The sequence below is a fragment of the Myotis daubentonii genome, chromosome 1, assembly GCF_963259705.1.
Source record: "Myotis daubentonii chromosome 1, mMyoDau2.1, whole genome shotgun sequence".
Taxonomy (NCBI): domain Eukaryota; kingdom Metazoa; phylum Chordata; class Mammalia; order Chiroptera; family Vespertilionidae; genus Myotis; species Myotis daubentonii.
Window position 1 is genome coordinate 51,542,040 of NC_081840.1, and position 15,214 is coordinate 51,557,253.

The 15,214-nt window shown below is 41.5% G+C and overlaps 1 protein-coding gene and 1 long non-coding RNA gene across 2 annotated transcripts in view; both read left to right on the forward strand.

Moving 5' to 3' along the window:
- The window catches only part of ADAM10 (ADAM metallopeptidase domain 10), a 168,489-nt gene that overhangs the window by 107,400 nt on the left and 45,875 nt on the right, over positions 1–15,214 (forward strand). The window contains exons 7-8 of the mRNA XM_059699958.1: positions 1,246–1,338; positions 6,916–7,099. Coding sequence (XP_059555941.1) covers positions 1,246–1,338; positions 6,916–7,099 — 277 coding nt within the window. The remainder of the gene's footprint in view (positions 1–1,245; positions 1,339–6,915; positions 7,100–15,214) is intronic.
- LOC132236761 (uncharacterized) lies at positions 7,111–15,014 on the forward strand. The gene is made up of 2 exons (XR_009453354.1): positions 7,111–12,466; positions 13,170–15,014. It is a non-coding gene; the product is annotated as an uncharacterized LOC132236761 (long non-coding RNA).

A 15,214-nucleotide genomic window follows, 5' to 3' on the forward strand; every position in this document is an offset into this window, starting at 1 on the left:
GGTGGATAAAGATGGGACGTCAGTAAAGTATGAAATATAATAACCTGTGGAGAAATGTTTGAACCACCACTGTTGAGAATGGCATAGACTCAGAAGGTTTCTAGGCCAAATTGAGGTTAGGCAGCATGACTTTTTAATGTAATCTGTCAGCACTGTTAGAACTTTCTTTATCAATGTTTGGTTACTTAGACTACTTTTGAAATCATCATTGTTAATGCTTCTTCTTAACTATTGTATGTTTATATAATTTATTTGAAAACAGTATATATACAGGGTGTCCCAAAAAATGTAATACATACTTTGAATAATTATAAAGGCAGTGTTTTAAGAAATATTCCATTTTCAAAATGTAATAGAATCTACAGATATTTTGTGTATACATTTTTTGGGGGACACCCTATATATGTATATACAATATTACATATATGTAATATTTTACATAAATGGTAGCAAGTGCTTTTTGTAAATGAAGATGGGAAGGTTATGTACAGAGTGGTTTAGAAGCCAGAGAGTTTAGTTGATAGGTAGATAAACAGAGTATTATTTTGTATTCTATTACCATGTTAATCTCTTCCTAGAATTTAGCAAAATTTGAACATCTTATTTGTCTTTTTATTATTCCCCTCCATCACCCTGGCAAATAAATTTCTGTAAATTTATAGGGACTTTTTCTATTTTGTTTACCATTATATCCCTAGCACCTAAAACAGTGTCTCGTATATAGTAAATGGTCAACAAAACAAAAAAATGAAAATGAATTTTAAAAAAGTGTGGGGAAAAAAAGCCCAAAACTTACAGAAAAAGCAACAACCCAAACTGTACTAGTGCAGCATTAGAAAGACCAAAGTCAGAGAATAACTGAGTGTCCTGATAGTACCAGGGAAGTTCTCAGAGATGTTTGAGCTGAACTGAAACTGAAGGATGATGTCCTAGGCATTAGAGAACAGCATGTGAATAGGCGTAAAGGTGTCATATGATAGGATGGATTGAGGAAACAAAATTTTATATAGCTGAGAAGAATGCAGATTTGATTGGGACCAGAATCTGGAAAAGCACAGAATCTTCCCTTTTAGCTCCAATCACTAATCTGTTTCATTCTTTCATCTGGTATATGGTGTAGACATTTTAAAATTTGAATGTGGTGGAACATGAATAATTCTTGATTTGGGAGATGGGAATTCAGTCTTTTTCACATTTTCACATTGTGCCTAAAATGTTTTTCTTTTTTTTTTTTTGAATCTGTAGATATCCAGTCATGTTAAAGCGATTGATACAATTTATCAGACCACAGACTTCTCCGGAATTCGTAACATCAGTTTCATGGTGAAACGCATAAGAGTAAGGAGTTTTATTTATTTATTTTTAATTGTTTTTTTGAGTAAGGAGTTTTAATAGTTAAATACGTTAAAAAAAAGAAACATCAGGACCATCTATACCAGAGGTCCTCAAACTTTTTAAACAGGGGCCAGTTCACTGTCCCTCAGACATTCCACACATGTGCACTGCGGGCCCGGGACGAGTTGGCTACTGATAAGCAGGACAGGCAGCGGCGGCAAAAACACCCGGCGGGCCGGATAAATGTTTTTGGCGGGCCGCGTGTGGCCTGCGGGCCGTAGTTTGAGGACCCCTGATCTATACTAATAAAGAGCTAATATGCTAATGGTCGATGCTCTGTAACGGGTAACGACTAGGTCATTAGCATATTAGCTGGGGCGTTGTTCTGGAGATGGGGTGGAAGCAGGGAGGCGCCCGGAGGAGGCGGGACCATCCCGTGCCGGGGAGGGCAGTGGTGAGAGCCCATAGCACCCCCCTCACTAGTCCTTCGCCACCCACTGCTTGCACTCTGAGTGCCCCATGACCCAACTGCCAGGGGAAGGAGCATAGCGCAGCAAGCAGCAGGCTTCCATGCTCTCCTCCTGCGCCATGATGGGGCAGAGCCGATGCATTTCTCCAGAGACTGGGTGGAAGCGGGGAGGCGCCCAGAGAAGGCAGGACCAGCCCGAGGTGACTCGAGGGACTAAGGGCGGGGCTTGAAGCGACCAGGAAAGGCCAGAAGGTTTGGGGGCTGGGCCAGGCATGCTGGAGCTCTGCCTGGACAGGTTTGGGTGTCAAGGCAGGGCTTGCAGGTGGGTGGGCGCTGCGCGATTTCGAATTGCACGCTAGTCTCCTAGTGTTTACATAAAGAAGAAGGCTTGCTTTTTATGCATGCAATAGTTTACATTGTATTTACTGATGCAGTTTATCTTTACTCTTGGCTTTTATACACACACATTCATATGTGCACATACAGAAGGGATACCTGGGTTTATGATTTAAGAGTAAAATCTAGCCCAGCTGGCATGGCTTAGGGGTTGAACCTGGACTTATGAACCAGGAGGTCACAGTTCCATTTCTAGTCAGGGTTTACTAGACAGTATGACATGCGCTGACCACCAGGGGGTAGACAGTTGACCAGTTGCTGTGATGTGCACTAACCACCAGGGTGTAGATGCTCTGACTTTAGGTTAGCTTGCTGCTGGGGTCTGGCCAATTGGGACTGAGCGAGATGGGCCAGACATGCCCTGGAGCCCTCCCCGCGGTTCCTCCCCAGCCTGACGATGCATTGATGGGGTACCTCAGGCTGGCCTGCACCCTCTCGCAATCCGGGACCCCTTGGAGGATGTCGGATAGCCAGTTTCAGCCGGATCCCGCAGTCCACTCCCCTTGGGTGGGTGCCAGATGCAGGGCTCATGGCTCGCCAGCGCTGCTGTGGAAGCGCGAGCTTCTCATGATAGGGACTGATTGGGCATGAGCCCGCGGCAGACACAGATGAGCAGGAGCGGCAGGTAGGAGCTGCAGGCGGCGTTGGACTGCGGGTTTCGGCTGATCCCTGCAGGCCACTCAGAGGGACCCTACCCGTGCACGAATTCGTCCACTGGGTCTCTAGCATACATATATATACATATACTAGAGGCCCGGTGCACAAAAATTTGTGCACTCTGGGGGGAGGGGGGTCCCTCAGCCCCGCCTGTGCCCTCTCGCAGTCTGGGACCCCTTGGGAGATAACGACCTGCTGGCTTAGGCCTGCTCCCAGGTGGCAGAGGGCAGGCCCAATCCCTAGGTGCAGCCCCTGGTCGGGCTCAGAGCAGGGCTGACTGGGGAGTTGGGGCACCGCCCCCTGTCATGCACAGAGCAGGGTGGTTCGGGAGGTTGCGATGCCCCCCTCAGTCATGCTCAGGGTATGGCCGACTGGGGGGTTGGGGCACCACCCCGTCACACTCAAGGCAGGGTCAATGGGGAGGTTGCGGCGCTACCCCCTGTCACGCACAGAGCAGGGCCAATCAGGGGGTTGGGGCGCTGCCCCCGTCACTCATAGAGCAGGGCCCATTAGGGGGGTTGGGGCTCCCTACCCTGTCACGCACAGAGCAGGGTCGAACAGGGGGTTGGGGAGCTCCCCCCTGTCACGCACAGAGCAGGGCCCATCAGGAGGTTGGGGAGCTCCCCCCTGTCATGCACAGAGCAGGGCCGATCAGGGGGTTGAGGAGCTCCCCTCTGTTACTCACAGAGTAAGGCCGATAGGGGAGTTGGGGCACAGCCCCCTGTCACACACAGAGCAGGGCGGATCAGGGGGTTGGGGCGCCCCACCTTGTCACACTCAGGGCAGGGCCCATGGGGAGGTTATGGCTCTACCCCATCACACACAGAGCAGGGCCCATGGGGGGCGGTTGGGGTGCCGCCCTCTATCACCCACAGAGCAGGGCCGATCAGGGGGTGGGGCGCCGCCACTATCACACTCAGGGCAGGGCCGATGGGGAGGTTATGGCTCTACCCCGTCACACACAGAGCAGGGCCCGTGGGGTGTGGGGGTTGGGGCGCCGCACCCTGTCACACACACAGAGCGGGGCCGATCAGGGGGTTGGGGCGCCGCACCCTGTCACACACAGAGCCGCAGGGTGATCAGGGGGTTGGGGAGCTTCCCCCTATCAGGCACAGAGCAGGGCTGATCAGGGGGTTGGGGCACCTTCCCCTGTCATGAACAGAGCAGGGCGGATAGGGAGGTTGTGGCCCCGCCCCCTGTCACATACAGATTCGCAGGGCGATCAGGGGGTTTGGGCGCTGCCCCGTCACGCTGATCCCGGTGCTGGGAGGCCTCGCGGCTCCGCTGATCCCGGTGCTGGGAGGCATATTACCCTTTTACTATATAGGATAGAGGCCTGGTGCATAGGTGGGGGCCGGCTGGTTTGCCCTGAAGGGTTTCCTGGATCAGGGTGGGGGTCCCCACTGGGGTGCCTGGCCAGCCTGGGTGAGCGGATGATGGCTGTTTGCAGCTGGTCACACACCCTTCAGGGTGGGGGTCCCCCTGGGGTGCCTGGCCAGTCTGGGTGAGGGGCTGAGGGCTGTTTTCAGGCTGGCGGGTGACTGAAGCTCCCAACTGCTCCTTTTTTTCTTTTCTTTTTTCTTTTTTATTCTGGGCCAGCTTTAGCTCTGAGGCTTGGCTCCAGCTCTTAGGCCTTAGCTGCTGAAAGCAGGTATCTGGTTTGTTTGGGTTCTATAATCGAAACACTGTTTCAACTCCAGCTCTGAGACCCCGGCTGGCTGAAAGCAGGTTTCTGGGGTTTTGTTTAGCTTCTAAATTTGTAACAATGTTTCAAACTGCAAGCTCAGAGGCCGGCAGCGGCAGGCGGGGAACGTTCGAGTCCTCCGTCACTGAAGCAAGCAAGCCTCATGTTTGCTTCAAGCTGCCTGGCTGCCGGCCACCATCTTGGCTGGCAGTTAATTTGCATATCTCCCTGATTTGCCAATGGGAAGGGTAGCGGATGTATGGCTAATTACCATGTTTCTCTTTATTAGATAGGATACATATACATATGCATATACACATACATATACATATATACATATATACATATATACATATATACATATATACATATATACACATATACATATATACATATATATAATGTATGGTAGAGGCCAGGTGCATGAAAATTCATGCACTGGGGGTGGGGGGTGTCCCTCAGCCCGGCCTTCCCCATCTCACAGTCTGGGAGCCCTCAGGGGCAGGAGGGGACCCGTCGATCAGGGGGAGGCGACGCCCCAGCCACTGCCGGCAGTGCAAGCCTTGGCCAGCCCTGGTTATGTGAGCCTCGTTATTAGCTGTGGGTGCCGCCATCTTTGATGGTGTGACAATCAATTAGCATATTCACTCCTTATTGGCTGTGGGCACCACCATCTTTGAGGGTGGGGCAGTCAGCATATTCCCTCCTTATTGACTGTGGGCACTGCCATTGTTGAGGGTGGGGCAGTCAATTAGCCTATTCCCTCATTGGCTGTGGGCGCCATGTTTGAGGGCATGGCCGTCAATTAGCATATTTTCTCATTGGCTGTGGGTGCCGCCATCTTTGAGGGCGGGGCAGTCAATTAGCATATTCCCTCATTGGCTGTGGGCGCCACCATCTTTGTGATGGTGTGAGGGTCAATTAGCATATTCCCTCGTTATTAGATAGGATATATCATGGTTGTTTTGGATTTTTTTGTATGTGTGTTAGATGAGCATAACTGATCTTTTTTGGTTAATTGTTAATGGGTAAGTTAGATATTCTGAAATCAGTCCTTAGGCAATTGCCATTCTGCTTCTAAGCCCCTTGGTTTTACTGAAAGTTGTAGATCCTAAAAAGACCAGTAATTCTTATTTTATTAGCTTTTATATCCTCCCTTTATTATTGACATTTTTAGTAGATTGAGGTTTGCCTTCTAAAAAATGTTTACTATCATACTTACCGTTTTTACTGTCTAGCAACAATATTGTATGTAATTCTCTGACTTATTTGAAGAAAGCCAGATTGTTGTAGGACTTCAAAGGACATATAGGGGCCTCTGAAATGAAGCAGAGGCTGATAAATGAAAGCTTTTGTTTAGCAGAGGTTTGTTATCAGAATACCATTATTCTTCAAATTGTGAAGAAGGAACCTGTACTGGGAGTTTAATAGCTAGTGTCAAAAGAAACATTCTAGCCTGGGCAGTGTTGCTCAGTGGTTGAGCACCGAGCTATGAACCAGGAGATCATGATTCAATTCCAGGTCAGGGCACATGCCCGGTTTGCAGGCTCGATCCCCAGTGTGGGGCATGCAGGAGGCTGCTGATTAATGATTCTCTCTCATCATTGATATTTCTATCTCTGTCTTCCTCTTTGAAATCAATCTATAATAATAAAAGCATAATATGCTAATTAGACTGAACGTCCTTCCTGACGAAGCTGGGGCTGTGAGGGAAGCCCGGGTCCTGGGTGCCTGACAGTGGCTGGAGGGAAGCTGGTGCCGGCAGCTGGGGGAAGGAAGGCCTACTCTTGAATGAATTTTGTGCATCAGGCCTCTAGTAAAATTTATACTTTTAAAAAAGAAAGAAACTTTCTAGAGGAACTCAGCCTGAAGTAGTAAGAGAAATGAATTGGCAGTAAAATATATGTATATATATAATTTTTTGCCACACTCAGGAGAAAAAAATTGAACTTGTAAGGAAGATCCAAGTTTGTTTTATGTTCTAGTGATTAGCTGAAATACAGGGTTTTATGTTCTCATACTTGTCACCATACTAGTATATAGGAGATTTCGCACTAAAAGAGATTTGCTCAGATGATTGAATTTAGAAACTGAACTTGATTAGAAATAAGAACTTGTTTTTCCTTACCAAGTGTTCAAGATTCTGTTAAATACTTGCTCAGAAATGTAACACATTCCACCTTGCCTTTCTTTTCTTCTTTTTGGCTTCTGAAATCAGCTAAGGGGTTTGGAGGTAGTGTGTACAACCACAGAAGCCTTAATTGAGGCCTAATTTCCCAGGGGCCCCAAACATATTGTTCAGGTGGATTCAGAAGGAGGTGAATAGAGACTTATGCTAAGGCTCTGCTAACATTAATTATTTTTTTAATTTTAGATCAATACAACTGCTGATGAGAAGGACCCCACAAATCCCTTTCGTTTTCCAAATATTGGTGTGGAGAAGTTTCTGGAATTGAATTCTGAGCAGAATCATGATGACTACTGTTTGGCCTATGTCTTCACTGACCGAGATTTTGATGATGGCGTTCTTGGTCTGGCTTGGGTTGGAGCACCTTCAGGTAGCTTGTCTATGTCTTGATGTAATACTTGAAACGAAAAGCAATTTTCAGGGCAGACTGAATTTTACACAGTATAAGAGAAAGTGATGCCTGTACAAGATTCATTAGCATGATATATATAAATGGAAAAATAAACGAAGCAGCTTTTTATTTTGAAATGAGTACCAATAGGGAGATATCCTGATATTTTGGTACATTCAGTAGCTGAAATAAATAATTTTATGAGAAAAAGTGGTACTAATTTCTGAAATTAAAAGCAAAATATTAAATGTTTTACAGAAGTTAATGTTATTATTAAAAAAATGTTTAAAAGTAAGTTTTATAGTTAAAAGGGGAAAACCATGCTTTGCTTCTCTTCTATAATGAGATAGAAAGGAGAGTAACCCTGGTCAGGAGGAGCAGGTAGAAAGAAAAAACCTGCCTTTATTATTTTTCTCTAGTCATTATTATTATTATTATTAAAAAAATTCTTCACCTGAGGATATGTTTATTGATTTTAGAGAGAGGAGGGGAGGGTAGAGAGAGAGGAACATTGATCAGTTGCCTCCTCTACATGCCCTGACCAGGGATTGGACCCACAACCTAGGTATGTGCCCTGACTGGGAATCAAACCCGAAACCTTTTTGGTACATGAGATGATGCTCCAACCAACTGAATCTCCTGGCTATGATTTTTTTAAGTCATTATTATTATTTTTCAAAAAATACATTTTTATTGATTTCGGAGAGGAAGGGAGAGGGAGAGAGAGCTAGAAACATCAGTGATGAGAGAGAATCTTTGATTGGCTGCCTCCTACACAGCCCCTACTGGGGATAGAGCCTGCAACATGGACATGTGCCTTTGACTGGAATCGAACCCAAGACCCTTCGGTCTACAGGCCCACACTCTATGGACTGAGCCAAAATGGCTAGGGCATGAATTTATTAATTGAAAGATCCATAGAAAGAATCACAGACTCTTTGAATATGAATTTTGCCATATATAGTTTGCTAACTAGTCTGTCATCTTCTGAGCTATATGTACAGCAATTCTTCTGATGCATCAGTTTTATCTTTTTAAAAAAGAATCAACTTTTCTTTAAAAAAGAATTGACTTTCTGGCCCTATCTTACCCTGCTTTATCCAGGGTAAGATAGGCTTTTATATTCCTACTAGAGGCCCAGTGCACGAAATTTGTGCACAGGGGAGGGTCCCTCAGCCCGGCCTGCACCCTCTCCAATCCAGGACCCCTTGGGGGATGTCCGTCTGCTGGTTTAGGCCCGATCCCAGCAGTTGGACATCCCTCTCGCAATCTAGGACTGCTGACTTCTGTCCGCTGACTCCTAACCGCTCGTCTGCCTGCCTGCCTGACACCCCTAACTACCTCTGCCTGCCAGCCTGATCGCCCCCTAACTGCCCTCCCAATCGCCCCTAACTGCCCTCCCCTGGCGGCCTGATCACCCCCTAACTGCCCTCCCCTGCCGGCCTGATTGTTCCTAACTGGTTCTGCCTCGGCCCCTGCCACCATGGCTTTATCCAGGACACCCGGAAGGATGTCCAGATGATGTCTGTTCTAATTAGCATATTACCCTTTTATTAGTATAGATTTTTATTAGTTTATTTTATGATTTGTTATGCATAATTTAGCATCTTTTGTACTATCGCTTTTCTATTTCTTGCTCTATTTTTAATTTAAAAAAATATTTTTAAATGATTCTTTAGAGAGAAAGGGAGAGAGTGAGAGAGAGAAACATTGATTGGCTGCCTCCTGCACTCCCCTTACTGGGGATCCAGCCTGCAACCCCAGCATGTGCCCCAACTAGGAATCAAACTGGGGACCTTTTGGTGCATGGGTTGACGCTCAACTAACAGCCACACTGGGCTCTAGTTCTATTTTTTAAGCTAGTAATGTATATCCTTTTAACAATTTCCTAAGCTTCCTTTTTTAAATTTATTTATCTTGTTGAAAATATTACAGATATCCCTCCCTTAGACCCCTTCACCCCATACTCACCCTTTCCAGGCCTTCACCACACTATTATCTGTGTCCATGGGCTATGCATATATGCATATAAGTTCTCTGGTTAATCTCTCCTCACCAAAGCTTCTTTTTTTTAAAAAAAAATTTATTGTTGACATTATTAGAGATAGACCTCATTTTCTCTCCCATTTGTTCCTCTCCACCTAGACCCCATTCTCCTCTACCTTTGGCCCTAACCACTTTTTGTCAGTGTCCATGGGTTATGCATATCTGTTCTCTGGCGATTCTTTTCACCTTCTTTCATCTCGCCCACCACACCCACCTCCCTCTGACATTTGTCAGAATACCATGTATCCATGACTCTGGTTCTGTTTTGTTCATCAGCTTATTTTGTTCATTAGATTCCACATATAAGTGAGATCATATGGTATTTGCTTTCTCTGACTGGTTTATTTCACTTAGCATTATAATCTCCAGGTCCATTCATGCTGTTACACAAGGTAAGTGTTTCTTCCTTTTTACAGCTGCATAGTATTCCATCGTGTGAATGTACCATACTTTTTTTATCCACTCACCTCCTACCGATGGACATTTGGGCAGTTTCCAGATCTTGCTTATTGTAAATAACACTGATGTGAACATAGGGGTGCATATGTTCCTTCTGATTGGAGTTTTAGGATTCTTAGGATATATTCCCAGCAATGGGATTGCTGGATCAAAAGGCAGTTCCATTTTTTAAATTTTTTGAGGAAACTCCACACTGTTTTCCACAGTGGCTACACCAGTCTGCATTGCCACCAGTTGTGCACTAGGATTCCCTTTTCTCCACATCCTCACCTGCATTTGTTGTTTGTTGATTTGTTGATGGTAGTCATGTAGGTAGGTGTGAAATGATATCTTGTGGTTTTAATTTGAGTCTCTCTCTGACGATTAGTGATGTTGCGCACCTTTTCATGTGTCTTTGGCCATCTGTGTGTCCTTTTTGGAGAATATGAGAAAACTTAAGTTCAGAGACTGACCAACCCAGTATCATACAGAATCTAGAATCTGGACCTTTGACTCCAGGTTTAGTGCATTTGGTAGTTACTTTACTAGGTATTATATACTGTAATATTCTAGCTGTGTCTTTCTAATGCATTTCTAATAAGTTGAAATGTTTTCTGCATCTTGGTAAACTGTTTTATATTGTTAAAAATCATTTTCTTTTTTAAAAAAAATATATTTTATTGATTTGTTACAGAGAGGAAGGGAGAGGGATAGAGAGTTAGAAACATCGATCAGCTGCCTCCTGCACACTCCCCACCGGGCATGCGCCCGCAACCAAGGCACATGCCCTTGACCGGAATCGAACCCGGGACCCCTGAGACCACAGGCCGACACTCTATCCCCTGAGCCAAACTGGTCAGGGCTTAAGAGAGAGCAGTTATAAAATAAGTACTACTCTATAATATTTAATATCATTTTGGTTAACTGTTAAGACATGATGGGAAGAGCACTGAATTGGGAACTATGAGACTGGGTACTTGTCCATTCTGTTTCTATAAATTCAGGTAAATCATTTTGCTTCAATTTGTTTATTTTTCACCTCAATATGTTCTGTCTTTGCCCTTTCCTTTGAGACTTCATGTTTCTGCCTATAAATCTTAGTAATGCTTGCTGTTATCTTGTTTGTTTTTTAAAATAGCATTTCATAGCTGATCTCAACTTACGATCTGTTTCTGTTTCTTAATCTTTTCTCATTTTTATTTGGACTAATTAATTTTGATTCTGGTGCATTATTTAGCTTAACTTCTGTAGATATTTCACTATTCAAATATATGGTAGTGGAAAAGATTTTATTGTGATATTATTATGTTAATTTTCACAGAACAATAACTCAAATTATTAGTTATTTTCCCTTCACTGACTCAGTTAAGCCAGGGAAAACAATGAAGGTTGAAACATTTGAATAGTAGGTTTTCTGTCTTCAAGTCTTTTTTACACTACTTTTTGTTTGTTTGTATTAAATTTCATACTATAGTTGGGTGCTGTCTTGGGTTTTGTTAATGAGGAAAATAGTACCTTCTGCCTCAACTCTGTAATAAGTAGAAACAACTAACGAATTGGACTGACTTGGAGGCTCCAGTTTAAAATTGTACTGTCCTCCTGGTCTGTGGCTCAGTGCTTAGAACATCAGCCTTTGCACTGAAGAGTCACAGGTTTGAATTTTGATCAAGGACATACCTGGATTGCAGGTTCGATCCCCAGCCCTGGTTGGGACAAATGCTGGAAGCAGCTGATTGATGTGTCTCTCTCACATTGATGTTTCTCTCTTTCCCTCCCCCCCTCTCACATTCTCTTTCCTCCTCTACCTACTCCTTCCCTCCCTTCCACTCTTTCTAAAAAATCAATGTAAAAAATATCCTCGGGTGAAGATTAACAAAAACATAAAAATATTATACTGGGCTTTAAAGAGAGCCCAATAAAGGGAGTCTGGTCTCCAAAACAAAGTCAATCTTGAATATGAATCTGGAAAAATTACTCTGAACTTTATATAAGCACAGTTCTCTGTTAAGCAGGTAGCCTCTTATTTAATTTAGAGACTGAAACATTGGTTCCTTAGCAAAGTAAATTATTTATGTTAAATAATTTCTTTGTTCTACTTTACTTGCTATATTCTTATAACACACCTTTTGAGGGGCCATTTTTAGGGGGATAATTAAGAACATTCTGCTCATATATTATCCATCTTAATTTTATCAGTAGGTCACTAAATAACACTAGCTTTGGAATTCCTCTCATAGTTAATCCTGAACCATTCAGTATTCCTCTGACCATTTGTGAAAAGCATTTTTAAAAAATTCTTTATTGTTTAAAGTATTACATATAGTATTACATAAGTCTCCTTTTTTCCCCATTGACCTCTTCCCGGCCACCCCCACCCCCCAGCACATGCCCTCACCTCCCCTTAGTGTCTGTGTCCATTGGTTATGCTTATATGCATGCATACAAGACCTTTGGTTGATCTCTTAACCGCCCCCCCCCCCCCCCCTGAAGTTTGACAGTCTGTTTGATGCTTCTATGTCTCTGGCTCTATTTTTGTTTTTCAGTTTATGTTGTTCATTAAATTTGAAGAACATTTTTTGAGACATTTCATTTGGTAGAAATAGTCTCTTCTGTTTTTCTTATTTTAGAAACTTTCATTTAATTTTACATATTAGGATTTGAGGACATACAGAGCTTATCATGGGTTCTCAAGATAACCAACAGCTTATTGAATTCTTAACCTGTTGTTTAAAAGTCTATTTACAAGGTTAGGAGAATTACATCATTAGAATGTTGCAACAGAACACTTAATATTGGCATTTTATTCAGGTCTGGATTGTCCTTTGCAGGATGTTTAACATCTGTGGTCCCTACTCATTACATGTGAGTACTGTCCCCCAGACATGAAAGACAAAGAAATGCCCTCGGATATTTTTTAATAACCTATCTGGCAGTGGTACTACTGTGTTTCAGAATTACAGCTCAGATCAATATTGTATCGTCAGCATATTACTATTAAGTTTTAGGTACTTAGGTCTGCTCACATCAAAATTGTATTTTTAGATTTTGTCAAGATATTTTATTACCTTTGTAGTTTTTCTGATTTTACATTTCACCCTTATTGTTATTCACAATTGTGTTTTTCAATGATGACATACATAGTAAAATCTTAAATTTATAATATAAAGCAGTTGCTCAACTTTAGTTATGGTTTATTTATAAGTATATATGATATCTTACCAATAATTGAGTTTCTGGCATATCAAAACTAGTTACAGTATTAGAAAATTAAACTATAAGTTATAAAATTAGATACAGTATTCTATTTCCTTCTGTATAATTGAGTTATTCTAACATATTCTATTAGCCTGTAACAACTATGAACTTTTCCTATAATAATAGATGAAAAGCAATTGCTTAAAACATTAAATAAGATATGAATTACAAAGGCTGCATTTCAGAAAAGTACTCTGATGTATATGTCTGAACTTCTCTTATACTAGGTAGATCTTAAAAATACAGAAAAGTATATTATCAGAGTTTTTAATATATGCTCTCTACTTTTTTTTAACTGATAAATTTGCAGTGTGGAGTCTTCTATGCTTAATTCAAGTTTGACAGTACTACATTGGACCAATTTGCATATGACAAATCTTCGCTAAGGCAGGATATTAATTTACTATTTGTTCAAAACTATAACATGTATACTATTATTATTATTATTATACAGAGTGCTGAGTCCTATCTTTTCTACTTTCTAGAAATAGTGATATAGTCCTTAGGACTCATCTCTAAAAGTAGAGGTATCTTAAGAAAATACATTAATTATTCATTATTCATTAGCTGTTTCCTTTTTTATTCAGTTTTCTGTGTAGAAAAGGTAGTAAGTAAGTTTTGACTATCATAAAGATTCTCAATCCCTTGCTGGTTAAAATCTGCGTGTACCCCAGTCTTTAAGTTTATTTTTCTGTGAAGCACATTATCATCTCAGCTTCCTAAATTATATCATAACGGTAATTCAAATTTATGTTTTGCTGCCATATACTTTCTGATTTTAAAAGGAACAAGACAGCAGTTGTATCATGCCATTTGTGCAGATCTATTTTTCATTGCTTTTTATTATATGCTTTATTAGAGATTGTAAATATTAGGTTTAAAAAATATATATATATTTATTTTCTTTAAAGTATTTTTTTTATTGATTTCAGAGAGGAAGGGGGAGGGAGAGAGAGATAGAAACATCAGTGATGAGAGAGAATCATTGATCAGCTTCCTCCTGCACATCCCCCAATGGGGATCAAGCCCACAACCGGGCATGTGCCCTGACTGGGAATCAAACCGTGACCTCCTGGTTCATAGGTTGATGCTCAACCACTGAGTAGCTGGCTTAAATATTAGGTTTTTAAAAATGATTTAATGACTTGGTTCTAACTTTGCATACACAGCTAATTTGAAGTAATTTGATCAGTTATCAGAATAATCCATTTGATTGTATTTTAACAAAAATTCAAATAGAGAAACCTTTTAAATGTGAATATAAACTAAAGAACTTCTCACTAAAAATCTTCAATAGTTAGGAGAACTATGTTTTTTTTCAGTACAATGTAAATAAAGACATGGATTGGCCAGCCTGTTTCTGAATTTCATGTTCTTTTTCTAATTTTTTATGTTAACTGCCTTAGATGTGAAAGCACTTTCATTTTGGAATTAAACTCTGAAGTTCAGGAACTATTAATGAACTATAAAACGACTTAATAGGTATAAGTAAAAATATGGGTTTCCTTTTAAAATTTGAAAGTGTTCTCAAGATACATCGGAAAATCATAATTTAATTTTTTGAATTTATTTTGAAAAAAGTTTTAAACATGCCAAAAGTTTGCAAGAGTACTACAATGAATATCTGATAATTAACATTCTGCCACTTTTGCTCTCCCTTCCTACCTTCCCTCCTCCCTTTGTTGTGCTTTTTTACCTGTTTTGCATAATTCTTTTTAGCTTTATTGAGGTATAATTAACAAAATTGTATGATATTTGAAGTGTACATTATCCTGATTTGCTATTTGTATACATTATGAAACCTTATTCATCTTATAATTGAAAGTTTATACCTTTTACCAACCTCTCCCTACTTCTCCCACCCCCCCACACCCCTACACCTTGGCAACCGTAGTTCTTTAAAAAAAAAAAAAATTGTATCTTGTCGCTCAGGATAGATAGTGAATCACGTACATACTCCTGTGCATCACTGCTTTTATTTGTAGAAGTGAGTTTCTCAGAATCTACTTAAGAATATTTTACTCAACTTTTGTGAACTTAAAATTTTTCTTTGTAAAAGATAAAAGGTGTAGGTTTTGACTCAGTGTAAATACTGATATATTCAAATTTAACAGAAACGAAAGTATTTGTTTTGTTAAATTATTGGGAGCAAAAATCTGGGGACCTTTTGGTTATGAAGAGGAAATTTTTATAAGGGCTTTGTACTCAATCCTGGGAATTTCTTCATTAAAGCTTTTTTATTTGAAATGACTTCCTAATCATGGACCAAAGAAACTTTTGAGTATTTGATATATGTGGGTACCAGTTGTATTTTGGACTCAAAATATAAAATGTCTTAATTTAATATAGCACATA